Below are 23,605 nucleotides of genomic sequence, written 5' to 3' on the forward strand. Positions count from 1 at the left end.
ATGCTTTAATTTTGTATGTTGGATTGTAGTTGATGGTGTTATTATAACGAATGTGTTTGTGTTTGAATAAAAGGTTGAAAATAAAAATCCGTTATGTTTGTTATTTTGGGGTACACCAACTCATATAACAACGTAAAACACATACGTACTGTCATATAAAGCAGTTAACCAAATGTCTGATTTTAATGCTTTAATTGGTGAATATAAAAACAAGGAATAAAACACAAGACAAGTTTTAACATAGATGTTTATTAAAATAATAATAATAAAAGTAAATTTCAAGCCAGCAATTGATTACCCAAAGAGAAGCATAATCTCCCCGTTTTTTGCATAACGGCGCATTCCTTCATGCAATAAAGTTAGCCGTTAGCTTGCATTAAAGAAGTGGTGTTTCAGTGAGTGGTTCTTTCTTTCCTTGGCAAATCGTAAATCTACATTCTGGTTTCCATAGTTCACGCCAGGAGGGAGACGAAACACGTTCACTGACTGATCCGTTGATGCTGGGAAGGAAGGCAGTTCACCCATTGACTGGTTTGCGAACGGGAAAGTCAGGATTCGTTCCCTCACTGATCCGTTCTCGCGATGAACTGGAAATGCAAATCACTCACTCACTGATTCGTTCACTCACAGATCCGTTCAGTTGGTGAACGGGACATGCAATTCACGACTCGTTCGTGAACGGGAAGTTACCTACATTTTTTTGGTTCTTTTATCACAAACAATTTTAATTTTAGGTTATATTAACTGACATGTTTCGGCATGTACTTTCGCCTTCATCGTAGTTACCTCATTTTCTTCTTCGTTTAGTTTTACGGCGAAATGGCACCAGCTTCAATGCGCATTACCGACATCTGCCGGTTGAAGTCGTATAAACTGAAGCAAGAACGAATCACTTTGGAATCACTGACAATATTCGTTATTTCGAACGAATCGTTCACTTACTGTCTGACACTAGTCGATCCTAAATTGAAGACGATGGAAGCTGCAACTTCAACGTCGTAGCACAGTATTTTAAGTTACGGTTCATTTATTTTAGTTTTAAATGTACAGCGGGTTTTATAAGACCCCAAATGGAACGAAGTGTACTTATGCCAAGTTGAAAGGTGAGTTAATCCTCATTTTTGTCGGCAGAACAAGTCGACAAATTAGCTAGCTTGTTGTAAAATCCTTAAATGAGACTCAGTCGTCGCCAAACTCAATTGGAATCTCTTGCGTTTCTTGACGTACTCTGTTATGATGGGGGATATTCTAATTTAAGTAGGATTCCAGACAAGTTGGGTCTTATGCGGCACTGCGTCGTTCGCAAAGGAAGAGCAAATAAATAAATATCTGTTGAATGACATCCATTGTTGTTGCGCTTTTAGTAACTGCATCGTCAGCAGTTGTTAAATTGAAATTTCCATTTTTGGTCCGTTAGATCTGATCATTGTTAAATAGAGGTGCCAAAAGTACTCACGCTGTGTACCTACATAAAAATACATGAACTTGTGTATCACAAGTAAATGACATTTAAGTTAAAATTCTGACGGAACATTTGCTAAAAGTAATGCTGTTGAGATTCTATAACAACTTAATTTGCCGACCTGTTTTGTCTTGTGCCTTAGCTCCGAAGAAAGTGCCCCCCACCGCCGTCATGCCTCAGAAGAGCGCTCAGACCACCCACTACATCGAGCTGGGGGGCTACCAGTACTGGCCGGTGTTGGTACCCCGCGGGATCCGCCTGTACACCTACGAGCAGATCCCGGGCTACCTGCGTGACAACCCGTACATCACGGATGGATACAGGGCCTACCTGCCCTCCAGGCTCTGCATCAAGAGGTGAGTGGCAGGTCAGGGAGATTGGTAACTAGTTGGACTGATAATACATCACTCAGCTCATCAGTCAAATAGTTAGACATCTGATTAGTTTTCAGGGTTAATCTGACCTATTTGGGTAACTAGAATCTAGTTACTTGATATTGGGTTCCTTAAACAAAGCACCTTGGCGCTGAGACAAGGCTTTTTTTTTTTTTTTTTTTTTTTACATGAGTGCTGTATGTGTTTGCCAGCCTGTTCATCCTGTCCAATGAGACGGTGAACATCTGGACTCACCTGCTGGGCTTCCTCTTCTTCTTCTTCCTGGCCGTGTACCACATGGCACAAGTCCTGCCCCAGCTAGGGGTCTCGCGAGAGGACTACGTCATCTACTCCGTGGGACTCTTCTGCTTCCAGGTACTTCATTGTTGTAATGCTTCTAAAAGAGGCTGTCAAAAGCTAACCTGTGACTGCTGTGTCTCCAGCTGTGTCTGCTGTGCTCAGCGGGCTACCACGTGTTCCGCTGCCATCGCTCAGAGAAGACGGGCCGACGCTGGATGGCGCTGGACTATGCCGGCGTGTCGGTGGGCATCCTGGGCTGCTACGTGCCCGCCGTCTTCTATGCATTCTACTGCAATAACGTGAGCACGCTACCAATGTTCACCAGGAAATAAAAGTGGATTAGTGACAGAGATCATTCTGCAATTTGCTTTTGTTGTTCTTTTTGATTAGTGATATAAAATTCTCATATTTCTTGCTTTTAGAATATGATTATATTAATGTATTTATATTATGATAGGAAAGGAGTTCTTCAGTTGTTTTTTTTCCTAATTCTGGAACTTTGTGATTTTTTTTTTTTTTTTTACAGGAATGCATGACAACAAGGAATTTATTTTCCCTTCTTTAGCACCAAAAGCCAAGCAAGCCCTTGCTTAAAGGACCTTTCTTTTTTGTTCTGTGTTAGTACTGGCGTCAGGTGTACCTGGTGACAGTGCTGGCAATGATCCTGGCAGTGTTCTTGGCGCACATCCACCCCAACTTCCTAAGCAAGCAGTGGCGCCGGCCTCGCCGGTTGGCCTTCTGCGCACTGGCGTCAAGCGGCCTGGTGCCCGTCCTGCACTTTGTCTACGATGCCGGTGGCTTCTCCACGGACCTCGTGCAAGTGAGCGAGCGCTTGTTGCCGTCATTCCAATTTTCTCTCTCTGTATTTTTTTATTTTAAAACTTGTTGTTGCTGGATTTCCTCAGTCTTTCATCCCGCGCGTGTTGGTCATGTATTTGATGGCGGTGTTGGCGCTCCTCTTCTACATCTCCAAAGTGCCTGAACGATACTTCCCAGGTCAGCCATCACAGCGGGAATGCCGAGTGTGGTAAAAAAAAAAAAAAAAAAAGAGCTTTTGGGCAAAATTGTGTCTACCGTGTCGCTTCAGGCCAGCTGAACCTTGTGGGCTCCAGCCACCAGCTGTGGCACGTGCTGCTTCTGCTCATGTTCTACTGGTGGCACCAGTCGTCTTGTTACATCATGGCCTACAGACATAGACATACATGCCCCGCCATCCTCGTTGGGACCAACGCACACTCCTAGCCTACATGGAAAACGACGTCACGACACGCTTTTATAGTCACAGTAAGATTACGCTCCTACATTATTATAGACTCAAACAGAATACAAGGAAACGATTCCAACCTTAGACTGGTCCGAGCTATTTTCTTACAGAAACGGCTCATTTGCCCCCAGCACGCACTGCTGCTGAAGAGCGCGCCGGTTCAGGACAAGGAGATAACGGCCACTACATGACATGGAACGCCACAAATTTCTTTTGCGGTCGATGATGACATCAACATCCAAAATACCATCAGAAAATGTTGCTGCTGATTGTACGCCATTGAAAAGTTATTGTTTGGGAAAAAAAAAAAAAAAACGCTGTTAGCAAACAAACAAAAGAACCGAGCAATGTAGCAAAGTAAGCCAGCCACTAACACTGGGAACACATGGGAACAAGCAGGGAGTGACAATGAATGTTAGACTTTTTGTAGTTTTGGAAACTAGGTGGTTAATTCGGTGGTCATTTAGTTGGACAGTTTGAGAAATGCTCCTCTTTAAGGGCCAGTGTACGGGGAAATGAAAACCGGGTGCTAACTGCGGGGAAGAAGTCTTGAACACAACAAACCTAGCCTTCCCCATATAGACTGCAATCGACACATCCATCAATGTCTTGACTTTCCCAGTCCAGTCAAAATTTGACTACTCAACCCTCGACTAGACGATGATAATCGTCTTTGAAAGAGGACACAATTGGACTCGGCTATACTGTATACAGCAAGAGTTTTCCCATCCTTGTGTAAATGTGAAAACCCTATGCTAGACTAGGGCAGGATGAACTATTATTACTAATCGAGACTGTACTGGAGTAGTTAGGACCAGAATAAAATATAAGTAATAATAGTGGACTATAATAGTGGTTGTCAATTGGTGGTCCGCGGCCCTCTGGTGGCCCGTGGTGGTATTGCAGATGGTCCGCAAAATTGGAAATGGAAAATTGTAATACTTTTAAAAATAAAATTGCTTTATTATTTAGACCTGGTTTATTTTCCAGCTAAATTTGTCAATTATTTATCCATCCAAATTATGTCAAATACTGCTGAGATTCCCCAAATAGGCATACAGATGCAAATAACTAGCCTGTATAGGTCCATCTTCCTTAGATGCAAAATAAAATAATATTTTGCCAAAGCAGTGATCCCAGAGTTGCTTCTTGGTAATTGTGGTGGTCCCAAAACCAGTTGAAACCCCATGGAATAGACTATCCAGTCCTGTCACAACCTGACCAGCCTACTGTATCCCCAAGTAAACTATGTGATTTGAAATTGAGAGAATATTGTTCTCGGTCCAAAACTAGGCCGTATCCCACTAGACTACAATTGCCAATCATATACAACTTTCCTACCCTGTCCGACACTATGACAGACTGGGCCAGTCTATGCATACACTAAACCTTATAGTACGACTTGACTATCCCATGACTTCCTCGACTGGACTATTATGAATCTGGACTATGCTAGACTGACTCGTCTATCATAGTTATTGTCTCTAGTTCCACTCGGGTCGTGTGCAATGTTCCCCTCTTTGTGTATTAAGTGATCCCTTTGCATCAGTATCTGCTTGTTTTTTTTGTTTTGGTAAGCGTGAGTACATGTTTAAAGAAACAAAGACTTATTTCATGTAGATAAACTTCTTTTGTATTAAATTATTCTTGTGTAACTCCAAATAAAAAGTGTGAGGTAAAGAATGAGCTGTGTTGTGATGAGGAAAAATATTCTGTCAAATTTCTCAAATAATATATTTGAACTCAAGCATTTTCCATACATAATTGAAAAGAAAAAAAAAAAAAACATTAGCCTGCAAATATTGGATTGTGTCTTACAATCAAAATAGAGCACTTGGGAGAGAGTGGTTGCAGAAACGTTCCAAATTGCACACACGCACGCGCACACAATCACCACAGTTCCCAGAGCCAACGTGAGGAAAAAAAAAAAAAAAAAATCCCTTCTGGTCCATGGTGACATGCATAGAAAAGAAAGGGGAGGCCTCAAGAACAAAACAAAAAGTGGTTAACAAACGTTTCCCGAGATACTGTGCAAGCAAAGGCTCTCCCGTATAGAAATGCTAGTAAGGCTTTGCGGTGCGAAATACGTACAGTGGTACCTTGAATTACAAGTTTTGTTGTTTGCAATTGCTCAAATAAACAACGTCTCTCCTTGCTCACGTGCGAAGACATTACAGTACCTTTGATACTCCCAATTTTGGCTCACAACACAAAGTAAACAAAAAAAATAAACATGCGAAGGCTTGTAACTAGAGAAACGTTCGGGCACTCGTAAGTCAAGGTACCACTGTCATACAAAGAGCGTACGTGAGCGGAACAGTCGCACATAAGAAATCACAGTTTGGAGAAGGTCGCTTCTGCAGCATAAAAACAGCTCAAACGATATGCAAACTCCAGAGTCCCTCCACAGGATTTAAGAGGTGTCGGCAGTGTTGGGTGCCCCACCCCGCCCTTAGGAAGACTTGCATGCGAGTGGGTCACTTCTTGGTGAAAGCCAGTTTGGAAGATGTCTACCACAAGTCTGAACATGAAGGGAACTATACGAGGGATTACTTGTCCCGGTTCTCGGAAGCACCCTGTCCATGGTCTTGTAGTTCTCCGTGAAGCGCAGACTGGGACTTTTTAGTGGTGACATTTCACATGTCTGTCTTAGATTCAGGCAGGCAAGGGAAAAAGAAGACTCAAAATAATTTTATCTACAGAAAGTGGTCTTGGCAATCTTGCTACTGGTTCAGTGGAGGCAAGAACCCCAAAGTCCATCCTTGGTTTTACATTTCTGGTGAAGAGCCACCCGACGCCTCACTGGTGGGGCCCAGAACATCAGGATTTCCCAAAGGTGGCGCCTGGGAGTCCTCCCTGGTGGTCTCCAGGTCCACATTGATCTCAGAGAAGCCTGAATACCTTCACCCAGGGGAACCCAAAATAATCTTGGCAGTCTTACATCCTCTAGTCAGCATGTTTCGGTGCTACATCCTAAATAAAAACAGACTGGTCGCTCAGAGCAATACCAGTGGAAGAGTCGCACATTAGAAATCACAACTGGAAGGTTCTTATGGTTCTTGAATATTACAAAAGAATCTTGGCCCTAAAAACCTCAGCCATTGGTTTTAGAGAGTAACTTGGGATTTGGTATTGTGGAGTCCTGCTTATACAACAAAAATGATCGGAATTGGAACCGTTGTGCATTAGATATCACAGTAGGAGTTACTCGTTTCTCAAATGTAGCGAAGGACAGTGCACCAAAACTTCCTACTGGCAGTGCCTGTCTGGCACCATGTGGGCCTCGTAAAGGGACCCAACACAATCTTGGTTTCGTGTAAAGTGGGCTTGTCTGTACAGGCTGGTCGCTACGTCCAGTAGTTGTGGAACAGGCGCATATTACAAAATCACATTTGTTGGGCTTCTTAACAGGAGCACCACACCACCCAGGACTTTGCACTGGGGGTGACTGGATCACCCCAGCAGGTACACGAGCAAACGGTTGTCATTAACCCTAAATTCTTAAATCATCACTCTGTGGGTTTTAAAGAGCCACCCAAGTGTCAGGGTACCGCTTGCTAAATAAAAACATATGGGTCACGAGCGGTGGCATCTTCCAAGTCAGTTTATCGGCTTGTTAGGCTCGAGATACCGAGCCTCAAAAGATTTCATCACAGTTTATCGGCTTGCCAATGTTACTCGTGCACAGCAAAGGACGTCAGCCCAAAGACATCCTGTCTATGGTTTTACTTTCCCCAAGTAGAGTACTGTCGTGTTGGCACTTTTATATCTAAAACAAAAAAACATACCATTTGCAAGTGGTCACACATTAGAAATCAGAGTTTGTTGGGTTGCTAACGTTTCTCTGGCGTTAAAACAGCTATGTGGCTTCCAAGGCCATTTCACAGGATTTGAGTGGTCTTAGGAAGTGAGACGTTTGTTCCACCGCTGGACAATCTTAGGGGCTATGTGACAACGACCTGTCCTAATGGAATATGTGCGAGATGTGGGAGTCACTGCTTGGATGGAAACGGTGCAGCGCCAAATGGGTCCAGTTCCAGCGACTGCTGCTGAGGCCCGGCAGAGACCACCACTTCCGTGAAAGGCACTGCCCCAAAATCGTCGGTGGTGCTACGATCCGCCCAGGATGTGCCCAGGTCACTCTTGCTTTCAGGGAGGCCCGCCGGGTAAGCGCCTCCGTTCCGTCCTCCGTCCTGAGGGTGGAAGGGTTTAGCTCCAAAGGGGTCCAGAATCTCATCCTTTTGGAGCTGGGCACTGTTGTCCTTCCCTTCTGCAATGGTCACATCCACACTGATGTTCTCTTTAGAATCACTTGGGAACTCGTTACTACTCTGTGAGTCCCGCCGGCCTACTTTCTTGTGCCGACGGACCCGCTCTGGGGTACGGAATGTGGCTTTGGCAGGTTTTCCACTTTTCCTTCCGCCCGTGGGGGTGCCGTGGTGCCGCTTTCCGCCGCCCGTCCCGGTGGCATCTTGCTTGGTTTTTCTTTGGCGAGACGACAGCTTCTGGAGGCTACGCTGTTTCAACCTCTGTTGCCGCGGCGAGTCCTCTGCGGATGGTAGAAAAATGTCCTCGGCGCTCCTGGATGTGGTAGGAAATGGGAGGCCCGGCTGGAAGGGGCTGAAGCCGAAGACGTCCACGCCCTCGGGGGAAACGGGCGGAGTCTGACCACTGGCGTTCTTGGAGAGATTCCGGCCGAACGGCGCTTTGGTAAAGACGTCAAAATCGTCAGCCGGTGGCTGTTCGAGGCTGGCTTGCCGGAAAGGCGCCTTGGCAAAGATATCTCCCACCACCGAGTCCCCGCCAAGGAAGGGAACGGCACCAAAGACGTCCACCGAGGCCAGGGAGTCCCGAGGGTCTATCGGAACTGGACCGGACTGGCCTCGATTCCCCCGCTTGGTAGCAACTTCCTTCTGTGAGCGATTCTTCGCCTTGTCGTCAGAGTCCAAGCTACACTTGTCATCGTCCTCGCCGTCTTCTTCGGACTCCATCAAGAGGGGCCGCTGGCCCTGAATCTCCGGCTCAGTGTCGTCGCCATGTTCGCTGATCGTGCCTTCGTACTCCTCAGGCTCCACCGGCTCTTCCTCCTCCTCCTCACTGCTTTTTGGCGAAGGAGGGTCAGACTCGAAATCGCTGTCCGAATAGTCAGCCCTCCTGATGGACTTGTGCTCCTTGGCTGTCAGAACTGGCGACCCATCGTCGAGAGAAGCGGGAATGGAAACGACGACTTCGGGTTTTGTTGGATCGCCCGCTGCTACATTGGAACCTGTCGGAACAACACATTTGGCATTTGTTATGAGTGTAATGTCGGGAAGACGACGCGGCCAAACCTCGGGCTCGCAATGTCGTTGTGGGAGTGTGCCACAAAATGTCTGCATTTAAAGTAGACTATATAGATTTATATTGCGCTTGACTAAAATGAAGAAAAGCTTCAGTGACAATACCTTGACATTAAAACTAAAATGTGCGATTCCGCATTCTTGTAGCTGAAGCTACAGAAAAAAGATCTTACCTCCATCAGGTCCATAAAGTGTTAATGTGGCCACCGCTTGGTTGTTGGTGTGATATGGCAAAAACTGCACGAGTGACCCGTTTCCACAATTCATTGAAGCATCAATTGGAATTTCTTTTGCCATGACAGTCGACGGTTGTTCTGACGGAGGTCTGCATTTCTTCTTTGTTTTGGTCAGTTTGTTAGCAAGATTTGATTAAAAAAAAAAAAAAAAAACTATTGTTCTTTCAGAAGAGTTCAAGATTGATCTGCCTTGATGATATTTTTAGGCTGAGATTTGTTTGTTTTGATTGCCCCTTGTTTGGCTGGACTACGCAAGTACATGGCTTCGTTAGCCTCCAAAATTACATGACAGAACTCACCAAAACGTTGAAGCCAGGTAGCATACGCACAAGTCAAAATTAACAAAATCACAGCGGAAATGTACAAGCAGTATCGCTTGGCTTGCTGCTTTTTTGTTTCTTAGCGGGATAGTGAAAAAACTACGAGACCAATTATCACAAAAAGAGTTTGGGATGTTTCCGGTTTGGGAGAACTTTGTGTCACTTATTGCGTTACTTATTTTTAATGTCCGCCGTCGCTTTTCATTTCAGGGATTAGCAAAAACTTTAACCGTGACAGCGGAACGACAGCCAAGCTAGCACGTCAGGAACATCTTGCTTGTTTCAATGTGTAGTGGTGGAAATCAAATTTTCTTGATTGTTTGTCTTGTTTTTCAATGCGTTTTATTTCTCAGTAACATTCTGTAAGAAATACAGCCACACTCACAGGAGGATACAAAATATTTTTTTTTACAACCAAACAAAGATGGTGTCTTCTACAGGCCACGTACCAGCTGCAGTATGTTTTCAGAAACATGTAGCTTTTTCTTTTTGAGCTTGTAAAAAAAGGGGCAAAAGCAAAAAACCCTGAGACAAAACGGGGGGGGAAAAAAAATATGAGACACACAAATGTAAACAGCGACAAGCGGGTTCATCTATTGGGTTGTTTTCTTCTAGAATCTTCCACCAGTACACGTGAACAAGATGTTTCTGAGCGTGGCTGCCGGACGCATGCGAGGAGGAGCGAATGGTAGTAAAAAAAATAAAAAATATGTAAACGGATAATCAAAAAAAATAAAAATAAATAGCGCGGAAAAAGCAGGTGCTTGGATGAGGAAACGATGGGACTTACCTTTGAGGGTAAAACGTAAGGGGGGGGGCATTAGCAATGGAGGAGAGCACTGCGCTGGTAAACCAGAGCCCTTTTAGGATTGTATGGACAAAAATGGACAAGTACAAAAAAAAGAATGTTTTCCATTCATGTGCCATCAACCAGTTGGAATTTAGAGCGAAAAACGCATCCGTTTTGTCATTGCTGTGGTTGGTCCACTGAATGAAATGATGCAGCAAAGGCACTTCATTGCAAAAAAAATAAAATAATAATAATACACCAAGATATAAGTGACTACTGTGCAACGGAGCATGTCACAGTTTTTAAAATGAAAACACCACAACCTTTTTAGGAATGCATTGAGGCCAATGAACCTTTCCCTCCTATCTTGTTTGAAATTTGCATTTGTTTTTGTCATGCAAATCTTTGGTCACAAATGAGCACTCAACTAAATCGAGACAAAAAGCTCCCAAACGTACAATACGAGGGTTCTCCCAAACATTACCGAGCTTCTTTCTTCGACAACGTGTGAAAAGTTGACTATGAGTATTAGCCTTGCCGTACATACGGTTGGCACAAAAACAACAAGCGCATTTAACATAGCAGTACCACGCTGATGTACGGTGATCGTCTGTTACAAACGAAAAAAAAAGAGGAAAAGTTGCCGTTCACTTTGAGAGCAGCAAGAGGCACACGAGCTATTATTGCTCAGCGGCGGCCTTTCAAGTCACGCGTTAACCTGAAGCTCGCCGGAGGAGTTTGTCGTTTGCGACGGCGCTTCCGTTCGATTACTTCACGTCGAGCTGTGCTGGATGACGTGCACGTGTGCGACGTTGTTAGCTGCGACAACTGACTTTAATGACATTAGCGTGCTTGTACGTGAGTGTTGCGAGCTATCCGAATTTTGCTAATTACTATAGCCAGCCTGGCATACCCAACAGCTTAAGATGATTGACACTTGTGGCGAGACAAATCTACAAAATGTTTTTTTTTCAAAAATGGATTACATTTTGTTGCCGACCAACAGGGCATCTCCGAATTTTGACCGCGACCTTTCGCGCCAACTAACCAACTTACTAACATGTACTTGAACGTAACAATTCACATTGGACGGTGATATTTCACTTCACAAATAATGTTAAGGCCGACAAAAGCTGAATGAGGATGGCCATGCCAGCCTGATGCCTCTTTAGCTTGAATAGTCCTGGCTACATTCTTCGGTGGCTTTTTTTTTTTTTTCTGCTGCTGACCTATAAGGCTGATTGATTACAATGAAAGCAGTTGCCGTGAAAATAACCAATAAAAATAGTTGAAGTAAAAAAAAAAAATAAAAAAAAATAAATGAAGCGCTTTTCTACACTCCCCAAAGGAGGCGCAAGTGAGCCAAGGTAGCAGGAAGACAAACAGAGAATGTAGAACCCAAGACTCTCCCGCGGATGGTAAGGGGAGGCGGACGTTCTGGCTCCGAGAGGGCCAGCAGGTTTGGGGACAGAGGGGGTGGGGGGCGGGGGGGTTCTTGCGGCTGATACTCCTTAAGACTTGCCTGCGCTGGCCACAAAGGGCACGGAGCCAAACAGGTCCTCGGTTGGGAGGGGCTCGGCGGATGGGAGTCGCTCAGCCTCCGCGCTGGCTCTTCTCTCCACAGGGTTGTCTGCACGGGGAAAATGAACGTTGGTACGTGCCATTTGTGAACTGTTGAGGTGCATTCACTGACGCCAGTTTGCATAATGCCGTCGTCTCTCTCTCTCTCATTCATTTGAATAGCACAATGACACAAATACCTGGTAATACGAAAAGAATGACTTCTCAGAGCCACCCCGCTTGTGTTTTCTGATGTGACAGGTGCGCTTTGCAATTTGGGAGCGAGCGATCTTTTTGTAAGCGAAGTAAAAAAAAGTCACTTGCTTGCTCGGAGCATGTCAAACTCGCGGTCGATCAGTTCCTCCTCGGTCAGTTTGGAGAAGTTGTCCTCGCCAAACGGGTTCCAGCGAGACATATCGGGAGGGTGGCTAGCACTCAGGGTGGGAGGGGCGATGCCGTCCGAGGCCAGCGCAGGCGTTCTACACGGGGGGGAGACCAAGTGGGCAACAAAGATTACTTACTTAAATTCTTGTTTGTTAGTTGTTTTTTTCCTCAATACTGCCTTTTGGCTGTCATACCGAATATTTTGACACTCCTTTCCCAAGTTCTAAATAATAATCGTAGAAGGTTACCTGGGATTGTTGTAGGCTGGCTCTGCAGGCGAGGGCGCCCCCATGTGGGCTGTCCCGGAAGTGGGTGTGGTGGCATTGTAGGAGCCCAGGGGCACCTGGAACTCCAGTGGGGAGGACATGTAGGTGGGGAGATGATGATGTTGTTGTTGTTGTGGTTGATGATGATGATGATGATGATGAGCAAAAGCCTGTTGGTACTCCTGCAGCTGGTGAGTGGGTTTGGGGAGAGAGAAAAGTGGACGGTGACAATGATTTGGTGGCACATGGCGAAGAGCGACAAGATGGCGTAATGCTGTTAGAGAGCAGTTCTGGATTAGGGAAGCTAGGGTGAGGGGGGTGGCGGGGGAGGTAAGTGACGAGGCGGCCAAAGTCAGACAAAGTCAGCTTGGCTAATTTGTTTGAATTCTTTTTGCCTTTTTTCACTTTCATATTTTTGCGTTGTGTCGTCACACTACATCTGCATATGCTTTTTGGTGTTTGTTATTTACGTGTTTGATTTCCCCCTTCAATTATTTTTTTATGATATTTTACTGTTATTTTTTTTTTTTCCTATTTAATAGTAAAACGAATGGTATAGGTATATTTTTGTTACGTCTATGTATTTGACATTTTCCCTATTATTTTTGTCTATTATCTGAAACAAGTTTAGATCATTTGATCATGTTTTTTTTAGTATTTTCTCTGAAATACTTGTCTGATAGTTATTCCATTTTTGAATTCAAAATTAAATCTTTGTTAAAATATTTCTGTACTATTCCTTTAATAGTTTCCTACATTAGCGTGTTTCCCTGCTGATTATTTTTCTTTAGTGTTGGATTTTAGCCAGCCTCAACGATGCAAAAGAAAATCACATCGCCGGCGTTTGGGGGTTATAAATTGCACGTCGTGCGAAGTTGGCGGCACGCCGAGGATGGGAGAACCCACGCAGGCTTTCCACCCTCTGTTCAATCCCTTCGCTTTGGCCGCCCCGTGGCGGCAGATTGCCGCCCGCCCGAAACAGATGGCGGACGCTGGCGGGAAACGCAGCGAAAAATTGCCACCAGTCAACAGTTAAGTCTGAGCGTCTGCTGGCGGCGCCGCACTTGATGGGCGCAGGAGGACGGGACGGCGTGGCGTGATTTGTGTCGGTATGCGACTCGCTCATGTCGTACATTCTTATGGATATATATTTTTTTGGTTTTCCTCTATATCTGTCTGTTATATATATATATTTTTTTTTATTTTCATCACAAATTATATAACATGCAAGATGACTGTGTGAAAGCACATTTTTGGATTTCTGATGGCTTAAGGCCACATAAGATGCGCCAAGTTTCCCTAAGCTATGTGTCAATGGGACCGCTGAGTGTTTTTCTGCAAGGAGACCAACAGCCAACTCACCATGGCGGCGTACTGGGCCTGAGCGGCGTGAGCGACTCTCTGCTGATACGTGGACTGCTGCTGCTGCTGCAGCTGCATCATCATTTGCTGCTGCTGCTGCAGCTGTATGGATTGCTGCACGGCCTGTTGGTACTTGGGGGGGGGGGGGTGTTGTTTCAAAAATAAGAACTGAAGTCATCGCTGTGACGGGAGCGGCGAGGTTACCTGGAGGTATTGGAGTTGCTGCGCGTTGATGTGTTGCTGCTGCAGCGCTTGTTGGTGTTGGCGAAGCTGCTGCAGGCGCAGGTCGCCCGGCTGCAGCTGCTGCAGCACTCTGTGCTGCTGACTGCCAGGTTGCTGCTGTGGCTGCGCGCAAGGCTGTCCTGAACCAGGAGTAGGCGCTGCCAACACAAAATCACACTGGTGCTGTCTTTTTACATGATTTCTTTGACTGTTGCTTTTGTCAATTGAATTCATCATGCCTTTCAATCACCTACTATTTGTGCTTTTCCAAATAACTCCATTCATTCTGTGTATTTTACACCTCAGGTTTACTACTTTCACTATTTTTATTTCTTTTTAATTTCCCAACGTTGGTGCGTAACATTTTTACAAAACGTAACTTTTAAAGAATATTTACGACTTCAATTCATAGTTGTTTTTGTATGATATTTGTCCAAACGTTTTTTCATGCTTTTCTGACAGTATTTCTTTATTTTCCACACAATATTTATTAGTTTTACGCCTCTTCAAGAACGGATGGACGTAAACAATGTAACTTAAGACCAGTAGGTGGGGCTAGTTTACCTTCTTGTTTGGGACGTACCTTTCTGCCCATTACTGACAGGCGCAGCAGGCGCCCCGGTCACAACAGGCGTGACGGTGGCGAGGGGCAGGACGTTACTGTTGGCCCCCTTTGGCCTCTGTCGGGGGGCAATGGAGGTCTCCGTCGGGCCGACCGAGTCTCGTATTCTGAATGAAATCAAATGATAGAAATATCAGCGGTGACTTTAAATGGCTTAAAGACGTTAAAAGTTTGAATGGGTGCCCAAATTAGGACTCTACAACCACTTTGGGTAGGCTTAATTATGCTTTAGTAATAATTTAGTCTATTTTGTCCAATATCGATCCATCTGTCCCTAATAATTTTGTATTTTTCCAAATGTGTATATTTTCCGTTCAGTACCTTGCTTTTGTCATGCTCTTCTTGGCGGCCGCCTCGCTGGCCGTGAGAGGCTCCGGTAATGACGTGGGGATGGGAGAATTCTAGAAAGACAGTCATTCTCTCAATGGGTAAGGAACTGGGAATAAAACACACAGTCTGTCCTGTACTCACGAAGATATTTGGCACGGGACAGTCCTTTCCGGCAAATTTAAAGGCAAAGTAGGACACTTGGTATATGTCTGGTCTCTCCTCCTGGTCTGGTTCGAGCATATATCCTGCAGGAAAGCATTCTTGTAATTTACACTGAGGACAGTGGGGTGGCGTTTCTGCTTTCGGCCACTAGCCAGAGCCATTGCTCCACTCCAATAAGGGGAAGTGAGATGAGTGGGGAAAAAAAGCAAGCAGAAAAAGCCGTGACTGCTTTTAACAGGCTCGACTTGTGGACGGATAATTCACTAATCGCAAATAAGGACGAGTGCACAGATAGGTTTGTAAAAAACGTGTCGGCCCACATTCAGCTCAATAGGCAAATGTGAATACAAAGAAAAAGACTTACGGATTAAGCAGTGCAACTTGAGGGAGAACTTGGAGTTGTCGGGTACGATAAAGGTTCCGTCGCATATGGCGACTTGACTCTCCCCGAACGGAAGCGTGAAGAAACACAGCTTGTACAACAAGCATCCCAGTGCCTGCAGAAAAAAAAACATTTGAAGATTAGAAAGTCTGCTTTTGATATGGACACGTTTGGGCCAGAGATCCTTGGAAACACACACATTGGTCCTAAGAAACTGGCTTCAAAACAAAATGTCAGACTTCCAGTGGCCTAGTCAGATTTATTTATTTATTTATTTATTTATTGCACGTGCAGTACTCAGGACGAGTTCCTAATTTTATGTTAGAACATCAAGTGGGGCTTTGGGCCAAACCTATGTGAGACTTTAAAGGACTCTTGGAAACAACCCTAAAACTCAAAATGGCTATTTTTCGAGCATGCCTTTGAGAGACTATTTTCTTTAGGGATTTCCTCATGATGGAAACGCCTCCCAAACGTTTGTTGCACATGGCAAGTGGCTCCAGGGGCTGTGAATTTTCAAACACAATTCCAGGCACAATTGGAGCCACTCAAACTATTAGTTATTCAGCTAACGTGCCAGGCAGTGACTTTTACGCCGTGAGCAATATGGCCCGTGCAAGCAAACAAGTCTGCGGGCTGCTTATGAATGATGCAATGAAATGTGCTAACACTGCAGTTTAGAGAAAAACCCACTTTGGAATCCTTCAGTTGCCTTTAGGGCTTCTGGTGCCTCTGAGCGCTCGTCGTGTTGTGCAGCTGACAAACGTGTGTGTGCGTGTTTGTGTTGACACAAGCTCCAAACATGGAAGTGAGCGTGCTGGCGGTGGGCTGACGGGAAGTATGGCGGTGCTAGAGGGAGGAAGTGGTGTTTGTTGCCCAACACTTGTCTCATCTGAGCTAACGAAGCAGAACACCAGAACACAACTGACGTCCGTTGCTGAAATCACTCGTGAGGCCACACCCCTTAAAAGGCACACTTTTAAAAGCCTTTGAATGAGAGTGAAGTGGTTTGCCAGCTTGGTCATGGAACAAATCAAACTGCAAAGTCAAGGTGCTCTCACTTGTTACTCTGGCTGCGCTCCAAACGCAACTTTCAGCTTCAAAACTAACAAAGTCTGCACTTGGGCCTCATTATCACAATAGGGATGTCTGACATGGTTGTTGTGTCATTCTTACGAGCGAGGGACGTAGGAAGAGGAGGAACCTGTTGGAGCGGAGGATACAGCAAGAAGGACATGCGGGACAAACCAGGGGGGGGGGGAGAGAGCGAGATAGAGGGCGAGAGAAAGAGAGAGAGGGCGAGAGAGAACGAGAGCGAGCGAGCGAGACACACGTAGACGTACCCATATGTCAGCCTTGGTGGTGATGGCTTTTCCCGCATACAAGTTAATCATCTCCGGCGCCCGGTACGACAATGTCGTGTACCTGTTGGCGGTTAAGAGGAGGAGGCACTGAGTGACAGCTTACTAATTTTCCGGACGTAAGTGTGACTTTGAAACGTGCCGTGGCTGTAACTACAAAATCAAAAAAGGTTATCGTTCGGTTCCGCATTTGCTACGGTGAGCAAAACGGCTTATTTTTTTTGTCTGAATAAGTGCGGATGAAATGAAAATGCAAACAGAAACTGGAAGAACACATTTGAAGTCGCTCCTCGAGCGGAAGGGAGACAGAGCACGTCACTCACTTGCGTATCTCGTCCTCCACGACGGTCACGCCATCTTTGAGCGGCTGCAGAGCTTTGTGGGTGGCGCTGCCAAAGTCACACAGCACGTAGCTGCCCTGATCGTTGAGCAGGATGTTCTCCACCTGCCCAAGAGATTGCATGGTCTCGAGGAGGTATTCTTATGCTAACCGTTTCCTTATGAACACATTCTAGAAGGACTTGACTAAACCTAAAATGGCTGCCGCTTCACACCAAAATGCTTTTGGGTATGGCTTCTTCAGACTCTTTTGGGCATCGACTCGCCTTTTAAATGGCTCCTTACTAAGCCAGGGCTGAATTTTCTCAAGCTCTTGGAGCATTTTTGAAGCCTTGGAAAAAGCCCCAAAAACCAAAACCACTCGAACCACTCGTGTTTCTTTACAGGCATGGTTTCTGGAGACCTTTTTTTGTGCAGCTTTCATGAAAGACACGCCTACCAAATTTCACACTTCACTTCTTCTCCCCAAATTATTGAGTGATGACATTGATGTTTCAAATTTTATCGCAAATCATCACGCGCCACCAACAAGCGACGCATGGTCAAATGAAAAAAAATAATTTTCAAATCGATCAGCTGATGGACTGTAAGCTGTGCCACTGAGATGAGAAGGAGGCTGCTTGGGGGTTTCTGCACCGGAGGAAGGAAATAAGAAGACGAGCTGGCAAAGGAAGCGGGAAGGGCGCCGGAATAATCCGCAAAGTGCTTGTGCTGACCAAGCACATTTCAAAATTCAATTCATCTCCGTCTGGAACCAGTGCACACACTTCCGCCTCCTACTTTGAGTTCCATTTTGGGGAATTAAGTTTATGTGCTGTTGCTAGCAAAAACAGCAGCACGCAATGAAGACATTTAGATTTTTTGGGGGATGGCAGTAAATAGTTCAAGAAGTGTGTTTTTTTCTTTGAGTGTGTAAATTGTCAGAGTGTCCATCCTTCAAATAGGATCGAAGTCAAACATAGACATGCCACTTGGCTCTCACTCTGCGCGGTTGAATCAAGATGGCGCCTTACCTTGAGGTCCCTGTGGATGATGGGCGTCTTGCATTGGTGCAGCCGCGCCACCGCCTCGCACGTGTCGCAGAAGATGCGCAGCACCTCGGTCTCGCTGAAGCCCACGTTCAGACGCTGGTTCATCTGCTTCACCACCTGGCCCGCTAAAAGGCAACAATGACACACTTGAGCCTTGGCGCTATTTCGCCGACAGGACATGCGTACGTACCTTTGCAGTACTCCATGAGGATGAGGACCTCCCACACGCTGTCCGATACGGTGTTGACGGCCGAGTCCAGGTATCCCACAATGTTTTTGTGGCCTGACAGCTCCTTCTGCGCGGTGCATATTGACAATAGCGACGGGTAAAAAGCTTGCGTGAGCAATTCTTTTGGACAAAATGGCCGTCTGTCGGTGGAGACGAGATCTCAGTTCCCGACCAATGTATTGTAGCGGATAAAAAAAATACTTAGGCCACTGTAACAAGGAGGAGAGTTCGGAACATTTCATTGTGCAATGCATTCACAAACCACTAGAGGGAGCCCACGCATCGCATCACCGGTGCGGTGGATCCGTGCATAAGGCGTATTCAGCAGATGCAAATGTGAAGACAACCGAATCTATTTTGTTAGCGAGACAAATCTACCTTTGATTTTTTTTAAGAGAAGAGCATCGACGTACGGGGTATTTGGGGCATGTGACAAATCGAGCAGCCTTCGGGACCCTTCAGACGCAATATTGGCGGGGTGCTTGATTTGTAGAAGGTTTTCCGTTGACTGGCGACCAGAACGAGCATTTCAAATGTTGGCCAAAGTTTATCGTTGGACCATTTGACTGGACGTCCAAAGTGTGCACGCGGTGCATGGCGCTCACCATGATGGTAATCTCCCGCTTGTGGACGTTGAGGTCGGGCACGTTGTTGACGTACATGCGCTTAAGGGCGCAGCGGATGCCGCTGTGCGTACGGGCCAGGAAAACCACTGAGAAGCCTCCTGCGCACACACACAATCAAACAAAACATGTTGGACAAGTTGAGCTCCGTGCTTTGGTTCCCAAACGTTCGTGGTCACATGATCGGCCATTACAGTCATCCGAGTGGAAGATTGTCCAAACTATACAGTTCAAAACCATTGAAATCAATTGAATGGGAAAAATTAATGCAATGGTACATATGCGGATCATGCAAGCGAGAATCCGAATTCCAGGTGGATGGCGTCACGACGAACGACTCGTTTCCAGCCCGAGGCGGTTTGTGGGAGGCCACCTGTTCCGAGATCAGTTTCTCTCAAAATTGCCGCCGCTAGGGGTTCTTTGTCATCACGCAAAGTCCACTCCGGCCACAAAACTGGGGGGGGGCTCACGCATTCCGACGTTTGAGACAAAGGAGATACCCCTCAAAACCCCGGCCGAGCCCTGGACCGCACCCTTTGAAGCGGCGGCAGTGACGTTATCGTTGACCCGGGTAGCGGAGAGACCGCTGCCGCATGCAAGCTGACGCCAAGGACAAAAACAAAGAACAGATTCATTCCCCTTCCTCGTCACGGTGACTTGATTAGCAAACATCAGCCGCGTGTTGTACAAGCCGCTGCCAAATACACGCTGCCAATCAGGAGGGCCAGGGACATCGCGCTGGAGACTGGCAGAGGAAGTGGACCAGCAAAAATGACCCAGTTTAGAGGACTCACACGAGCTCACACTATGTAAGGCACAAAACTCGGCGGAAAGATGCCCAAGGTTCCCAAGCCGCACCTCACATCGAAAACGGATTACCAACTTTTTGGTCGGCAATTAGCGCAGACGACTTAAGGATCAACGACATTTAACAAATACTCAAGAGATTTGCTATGACACGGGATAATCTGCGCGCAAAAAGCGCCCGTGGATACAAAAGTTGAGGCGCGAGGTGAGCTCGAGCATTTTGATTGGTGACAGTGATGTCGCCGCTTTGAGAGTCCAGTTAAATGGGGGGACCTGGCGCTTGACAAAGTGGGCCCAGTCTGCAAAGGTGGCTTCAGGCCGCCTGCCTGTTGACGTTGCGTTCGGACCTTGACAAGCAGCGCACTGACAGCAGCAAAAAATTGCGGCAGTCTAAAAATAGACACTAAGCGTGGTGTGTGTGTTTGTGAGACGGGGGGGGGGTGTCTCAGGAGAACAGGTATTTTTTCACAGGCAGCCGACACATTCAACAAATGGTAACGCTGGCCTCAAAGAAGACGTTTTACCGTAAACCTTGACGCCGTGTTGTTGTCATGGCAACGGGGATGAATGAGTAGACATTTTTAGGCCAACTAAAAAAAACATTGCTAAAAGTTTTCATATTACATAAGGCCAAAAAAATTAATTGTTTCTTATATTTCAGAAGTGTCTGTACGTCTTGAATTTGTGAAACAACTGTTAGCAACTGTTGGCACCGATTGTTAGCATCGGCATCTAGCTCCGCTCCCGCTTTAGCCGGCCGGGCTAGTCCCGACTGGCTCGTACTCAATGAGTGAGCACAAAAGGCGCCGATGATGCCCGTCACGGGAACACAGGCTGCGTTTTTGTTTGTTTGTTTTTTTTTCCACGCTGGCATTCCTTGACAAAGGAGGCACAATGTGAGCATTCAGCAGGCGTACAGTATGCTAATCGCGGTCATTGGCTACTTTTCTATGGAGCACAGGGACGGACAGATGGCCAGAAGCGTTCCTTCGGAACATCAGCATCCACGCGCAAGACACACAACCAATTCCGCAGCTAATGCTGTCAACGGGATTAAATTTGGTTTTATTTAGACACACGAAGCAAGCAGACTTTTGTAAAATAAGCAGTTGCGAAATGTAAATTGCCAAGTTTCTTGCAAAATTTCTCACAATGCAACACCTTCATAAAATATGGTTTTATTGATAATGTTCATATTTTTTTCACTATTTTTGCAATTTTAGGCAAATCCGATCACTTCTGAAATGAACATTTAACGACCAAACGGGTATCGAACGACCAGACGGCGAGCAGTCGAAGGTCAACGCTCGGTGGCAACCTTGTGATTTTCATTCAAGCTCTCAATGCCTCAAAACATCACATGAGCTCTGAGTGCAGGCAACATGAGCAGCTGCACTCTCCGCCGCGTCCGAGAGAGAACGATGCTCAGGAAAATAGGGCCACTTTGCTCGAGTCAACCTTTTTCTTGCGCAAACAACATTTCCTCATACAATGAGGTTTAAAATGTTTGAATTGAAACCAGTTAACAGATGACAATCCTCACAGAATCAAAACTTCTTCTTCTCAAAAAATTGCTCATCAATACAGGCCATGTCACAACTTTACTCGAGTAAAACTACTTGGAAGAATTGCAACTACTTGGACAAAAATGCATGAAAATACAACTTTTTCCTCATAAATATTAAAAGGAAACCAATTTCAGAATTACTCATTTTAAAATACGGTGTCTAGTAATGACTTGAGTGGTTACAACAACTCGGTAACAATGGCACACTATTAAGTGGCTATGTCTTGGGACAAAAACAACTTTGGGTGATCATTCAAGTAAATTTCAGATGACACCAGTAACCTTAGCCCTGATGCTAATGCTAACACAACAACAGGAGCCTGCCGTTGGGTTTTTTGGGCTCAACTGACCACGTCAAGCCCAAAAAGGCTGGGAAAAGGGAAGCCGCTTGCAACAGGCTGCCATTTCCACCTGCCACCCGACGCCTCACATGACGGAAACGCAGCATGACTTATTTTTTGTTGTCTTTGCCATTGCACCGCAACAGGCTACAAATCTTGTCGTTTGCAGTTGCTAGGGGGAATTACAGCAGAGATCCGCGATGCAGGAGCATATTCATCGGCGGGCCTGCTGGTCAAACCTGTCGGGTCACGAGGCTGCATTGCATGACTCGGGGCCGGGAAGCAAGCGGGAACAGGTTTAGCAGGTTGACAAGGTTACATTGGGACAAAAACATGATGGGGAGGCCAAATGAAATGAAACATTTTAGTCTTGAAAATATATAGTTTTTGTTCTTCTCATCTTCATTTTTTATTTTCACAAACGGTCGTGTTTTTTTAAATTGAATTGAGATGGAGGACTTTTTGTCGATAACGCAAACTACTCTCCTTTTCCCTCCGGTTAAAACGCAACGATCCAGGCCATTATTTACGCTCATCAAAATTATCGCAACTTGCATCCTTCATTTACAGCTTTTTCTTTAGTAAAGTTGAAATTTCTGTGGGCAAAAAAAAAATCTTACATTCCCTTTGAATTTTTTTTTTTTTAAAGAACGTTTTTAATCTTCAAAATGACAACTTATCGTAAATATCAAAACTTTTTTTCAAAGGCATTTCTAAAAGCCAAATCATAAGTGGTCCTAAAATATCACAACTTCACAACAAATGTCAACAATCTTCTAACAGCAATAATTATTTTTATTTAGTCTCTGAGAATGTGCAAGTCACACGTCCTACCTCACTGTGTGTGCGTGTGTGTGTGTGTCGCTTTTTATGGTACAAAAGTGTGTCAAAGTGCAGCAGCGAAGCTTGACAAAGTGGCTGTTGACATTAGGGGCTTGGGCGTTGTTATCAAGGGGGGGGGGGGGGGGGTCTTAGTGGACACTACAGCTGCTGCAAGTTTCCTAAAGTTGCAAAAAAAAAAGTGGACGTGTGTTTTTGGGAGACGGGCGTGTCTAGTCAACTTACCCTCGGCTACCAGCTCCTCTACGGTGACTTGATACCGGCCGACGGCGAACACTTTCCCGAAGTAGCTGTTGAGGCCGGAGCCGGAACCGGACGCTCCCCCAGGGCCTCCGCTCTCAGACTTTGGCATTCTGGAAAATTTCTTCATTTTCAGTTTCTTTTTAATGAGGCCTGCCAAAAACGGTGCTCATTTGAAATCTCCAAAAAACAAAAAGCTGGTGGTTGAGGGGCTTGAACTGAGGTGCAGTCCTATCTACTTATCTCCAGCCTTCTCTCCTCCACCACGGAGCCTCTTCTGGCTCTCGGCATCGGGTAGGGAACCGCTGCCCGACTCAAGACACTCACGGTCACGTCGTGCGGGTGACAGCGTGCACAGACCAACAGGCAAGACAGGCTGCTTAGCTTGGGCAACACTAGCGGCTAACTCGCCTGGGCGCTGGTAAAAAAATAAAAAATAAAAACTACGAGAAAAAAAGAAGAAAATGACAGAAATGTATCCGCATCAAGGGGTTGAAGCCTCCAGTGGCTGTTTTATATGCAGCCGAGTCGTCCTCCGAAATGGTGGCGGCTGCGTCGCGGGGCTTTCCACGCCGCGACGAGGCGCGCTAGCCACCAGCTAGTCAGCCAGCCAGCCAGCCAGCCAGCCAGCCTTCGGGCAGGTAAGCTAACAGGCGTCGTTCGACAGGAATATCCTCCCAGCCGGCGGAGCCTCAAGCAAGGCACAGGCGGCGTGGGGCGGGCTCGTCGGCAGCGGTAGCTCGTCGCTTGTTCCCCGCTGCCATTTTCGCTTGTTCGTGGCCGCTCAAGTAGTCAGGAGTGCGCGGAGAGGGGAGTCCTCCACTCGAATAGCGGAGTGGTGGACGCGGGCCA

General features: G+C 46.0%; 2 protein-coding genes across 5 annotated transcripts; one reads left to right on the plus strand and one right to left on the minus strand.

Moving 5' to 3' along the window:
* Positions 1-819: 819 nt before the first annotated feature.
* Positions 820-5,086, plus strand: paqr3a (progestin and adipoQ receptor family member IIIa). Of its 3 annotated transcripts, none has more exons than XM_085909156.1 (8): positions 820-1,103; positions 1,605-1,818; positions 2,049-2,211; positions 2,280-2,435; positions 2,759-2,956; positions 3,042-3,132; positions 3,224-3,420; positions 3,532-5,086. In XM_085909156.1, the coding sequence occupies exons 1-7, from the start codon at positions 1,043-1,045 to the stop codon at positions 3,376-3,378; spliced, it is 1,038 nt and encodes a 345-aa protein (XP_085765282.1). In that variant the 5' UTR covers positions 820-1,042; the 3' UTR covers positions 3,379-3,420; positions 3,532-5,086. The 3 variants fall into 3 exon arrangements, with proteins under 3 accessions (XP_085765282.1, XP_085765281.1, XP_085765279.1); XM_085909155.1 differs by having other exon boundaries at positions 821-1,103; positions 3,511-5,086; XM_085909153.1 differs by having other exon boundaries at positions 821-1,103; positions 3,224-5,086.
* On the minus strand, positions 5,008-23,605 carry bmp2k (BMP2 inducible kinase). 2 transcript variants are annotated; one of them, XM_085909152.1, is made up of 16 exons: positions 22,739-23,605; positions 18,941-19,059; positions 18,297-18,402; positions 18,089-18,231; positions 17,060-17,181; positions 16,719-16,800; positions 15,358-15,490; positions 14,973-15,076; positions 14,823-14,902; positions 14,463-14,608; positions 13,862-14,037; positions 13,658-13,789; positions 12,278-12,477; positions 11,970-12,124; positions 11,608-11,715; positions 5,008-8,666 (listed from the first exon to the last, which is right to left on the minus strand). In XM_085909152.1, the coding sequence occupies exons 1-16, from the start codon at positions 22,881-22,883 to the stop codon at positions 7,393-7,395; spliced, it is 3,225 nt and encodes a 1,074-aa protein (XP_085765278.1). In that variant the 5' UTR covers positions 22,884-23,605; the 3' UTR covers positions 5,008-7,392. The 2 variants fall into 2 exon arrangements, with proteins under 2 accessions (XP_085765278.1, XP_085765277.1); XM_085909151.1 differs by having other exon boundaries at positions 12,278-12,483.

The sequence above is a fragment of the Syngnathus leptorhynchus genome, chromosome 4 (genome assembly GCF_054491065.1).
Source record: "Syngnathus leptorhynchus isolate UIUO chromosome 4, UIUO_Slep, whole genome shotgun sequence".
NCBI classification, from domain to species: domain Eukaryota; kingdom Metazoa; phylum Chordata; class Actinopteri; order Syngnathiformes; family Syngnathidae; genus Syngnathus; species Syngnathus leptorhynchus.

Bases quoted from the DNA above. Each gene is read 5' to 3' on its own strand.
- paqr3a (XM_085909156.1), top strand. From the start codon at position 1,043: ATGTACAGCGGGTTTTATAAGACCCCAAATGGAACGAAGTGTACTTAT. The intron at 1,104-1,604 runs GTGAGTTAATCC...CTTGTGCCTTAG, and splicing joins TACTTATGCCAAGTTGAAAG to CTCCGAAGAAAGTGCCCCCC. The intron at 3,133-3,223 runs GTCAGCCATCAC...GTGTCGCTTCAG, and splicing joins GCCTGAACGATACTTCCCAG to GCCAGCTGAACCTTGTGGGC.
- bmp2k (XM_085909151.1), bottom strand. From the start codon at position 22,883: ATGAAGAAATTTTCCAGAATGCCAAAGTCTGAGAGCGGAGGCCCTGGG. The intron at 16,801-17,059 runs GTGAGTGACGTG...AACCGCCAACAG, and splicing joins GTGGAGGACGAGATACGCAA to GTACACGACATTGTCGTACC. The intron at 15,491-16,718 runs GTACGTCTACGT...TTTTTTCTGCAG, and splicing joins CCACCAAGGCTGACATATGG to GCACTGGGATGCTTGTTGTA.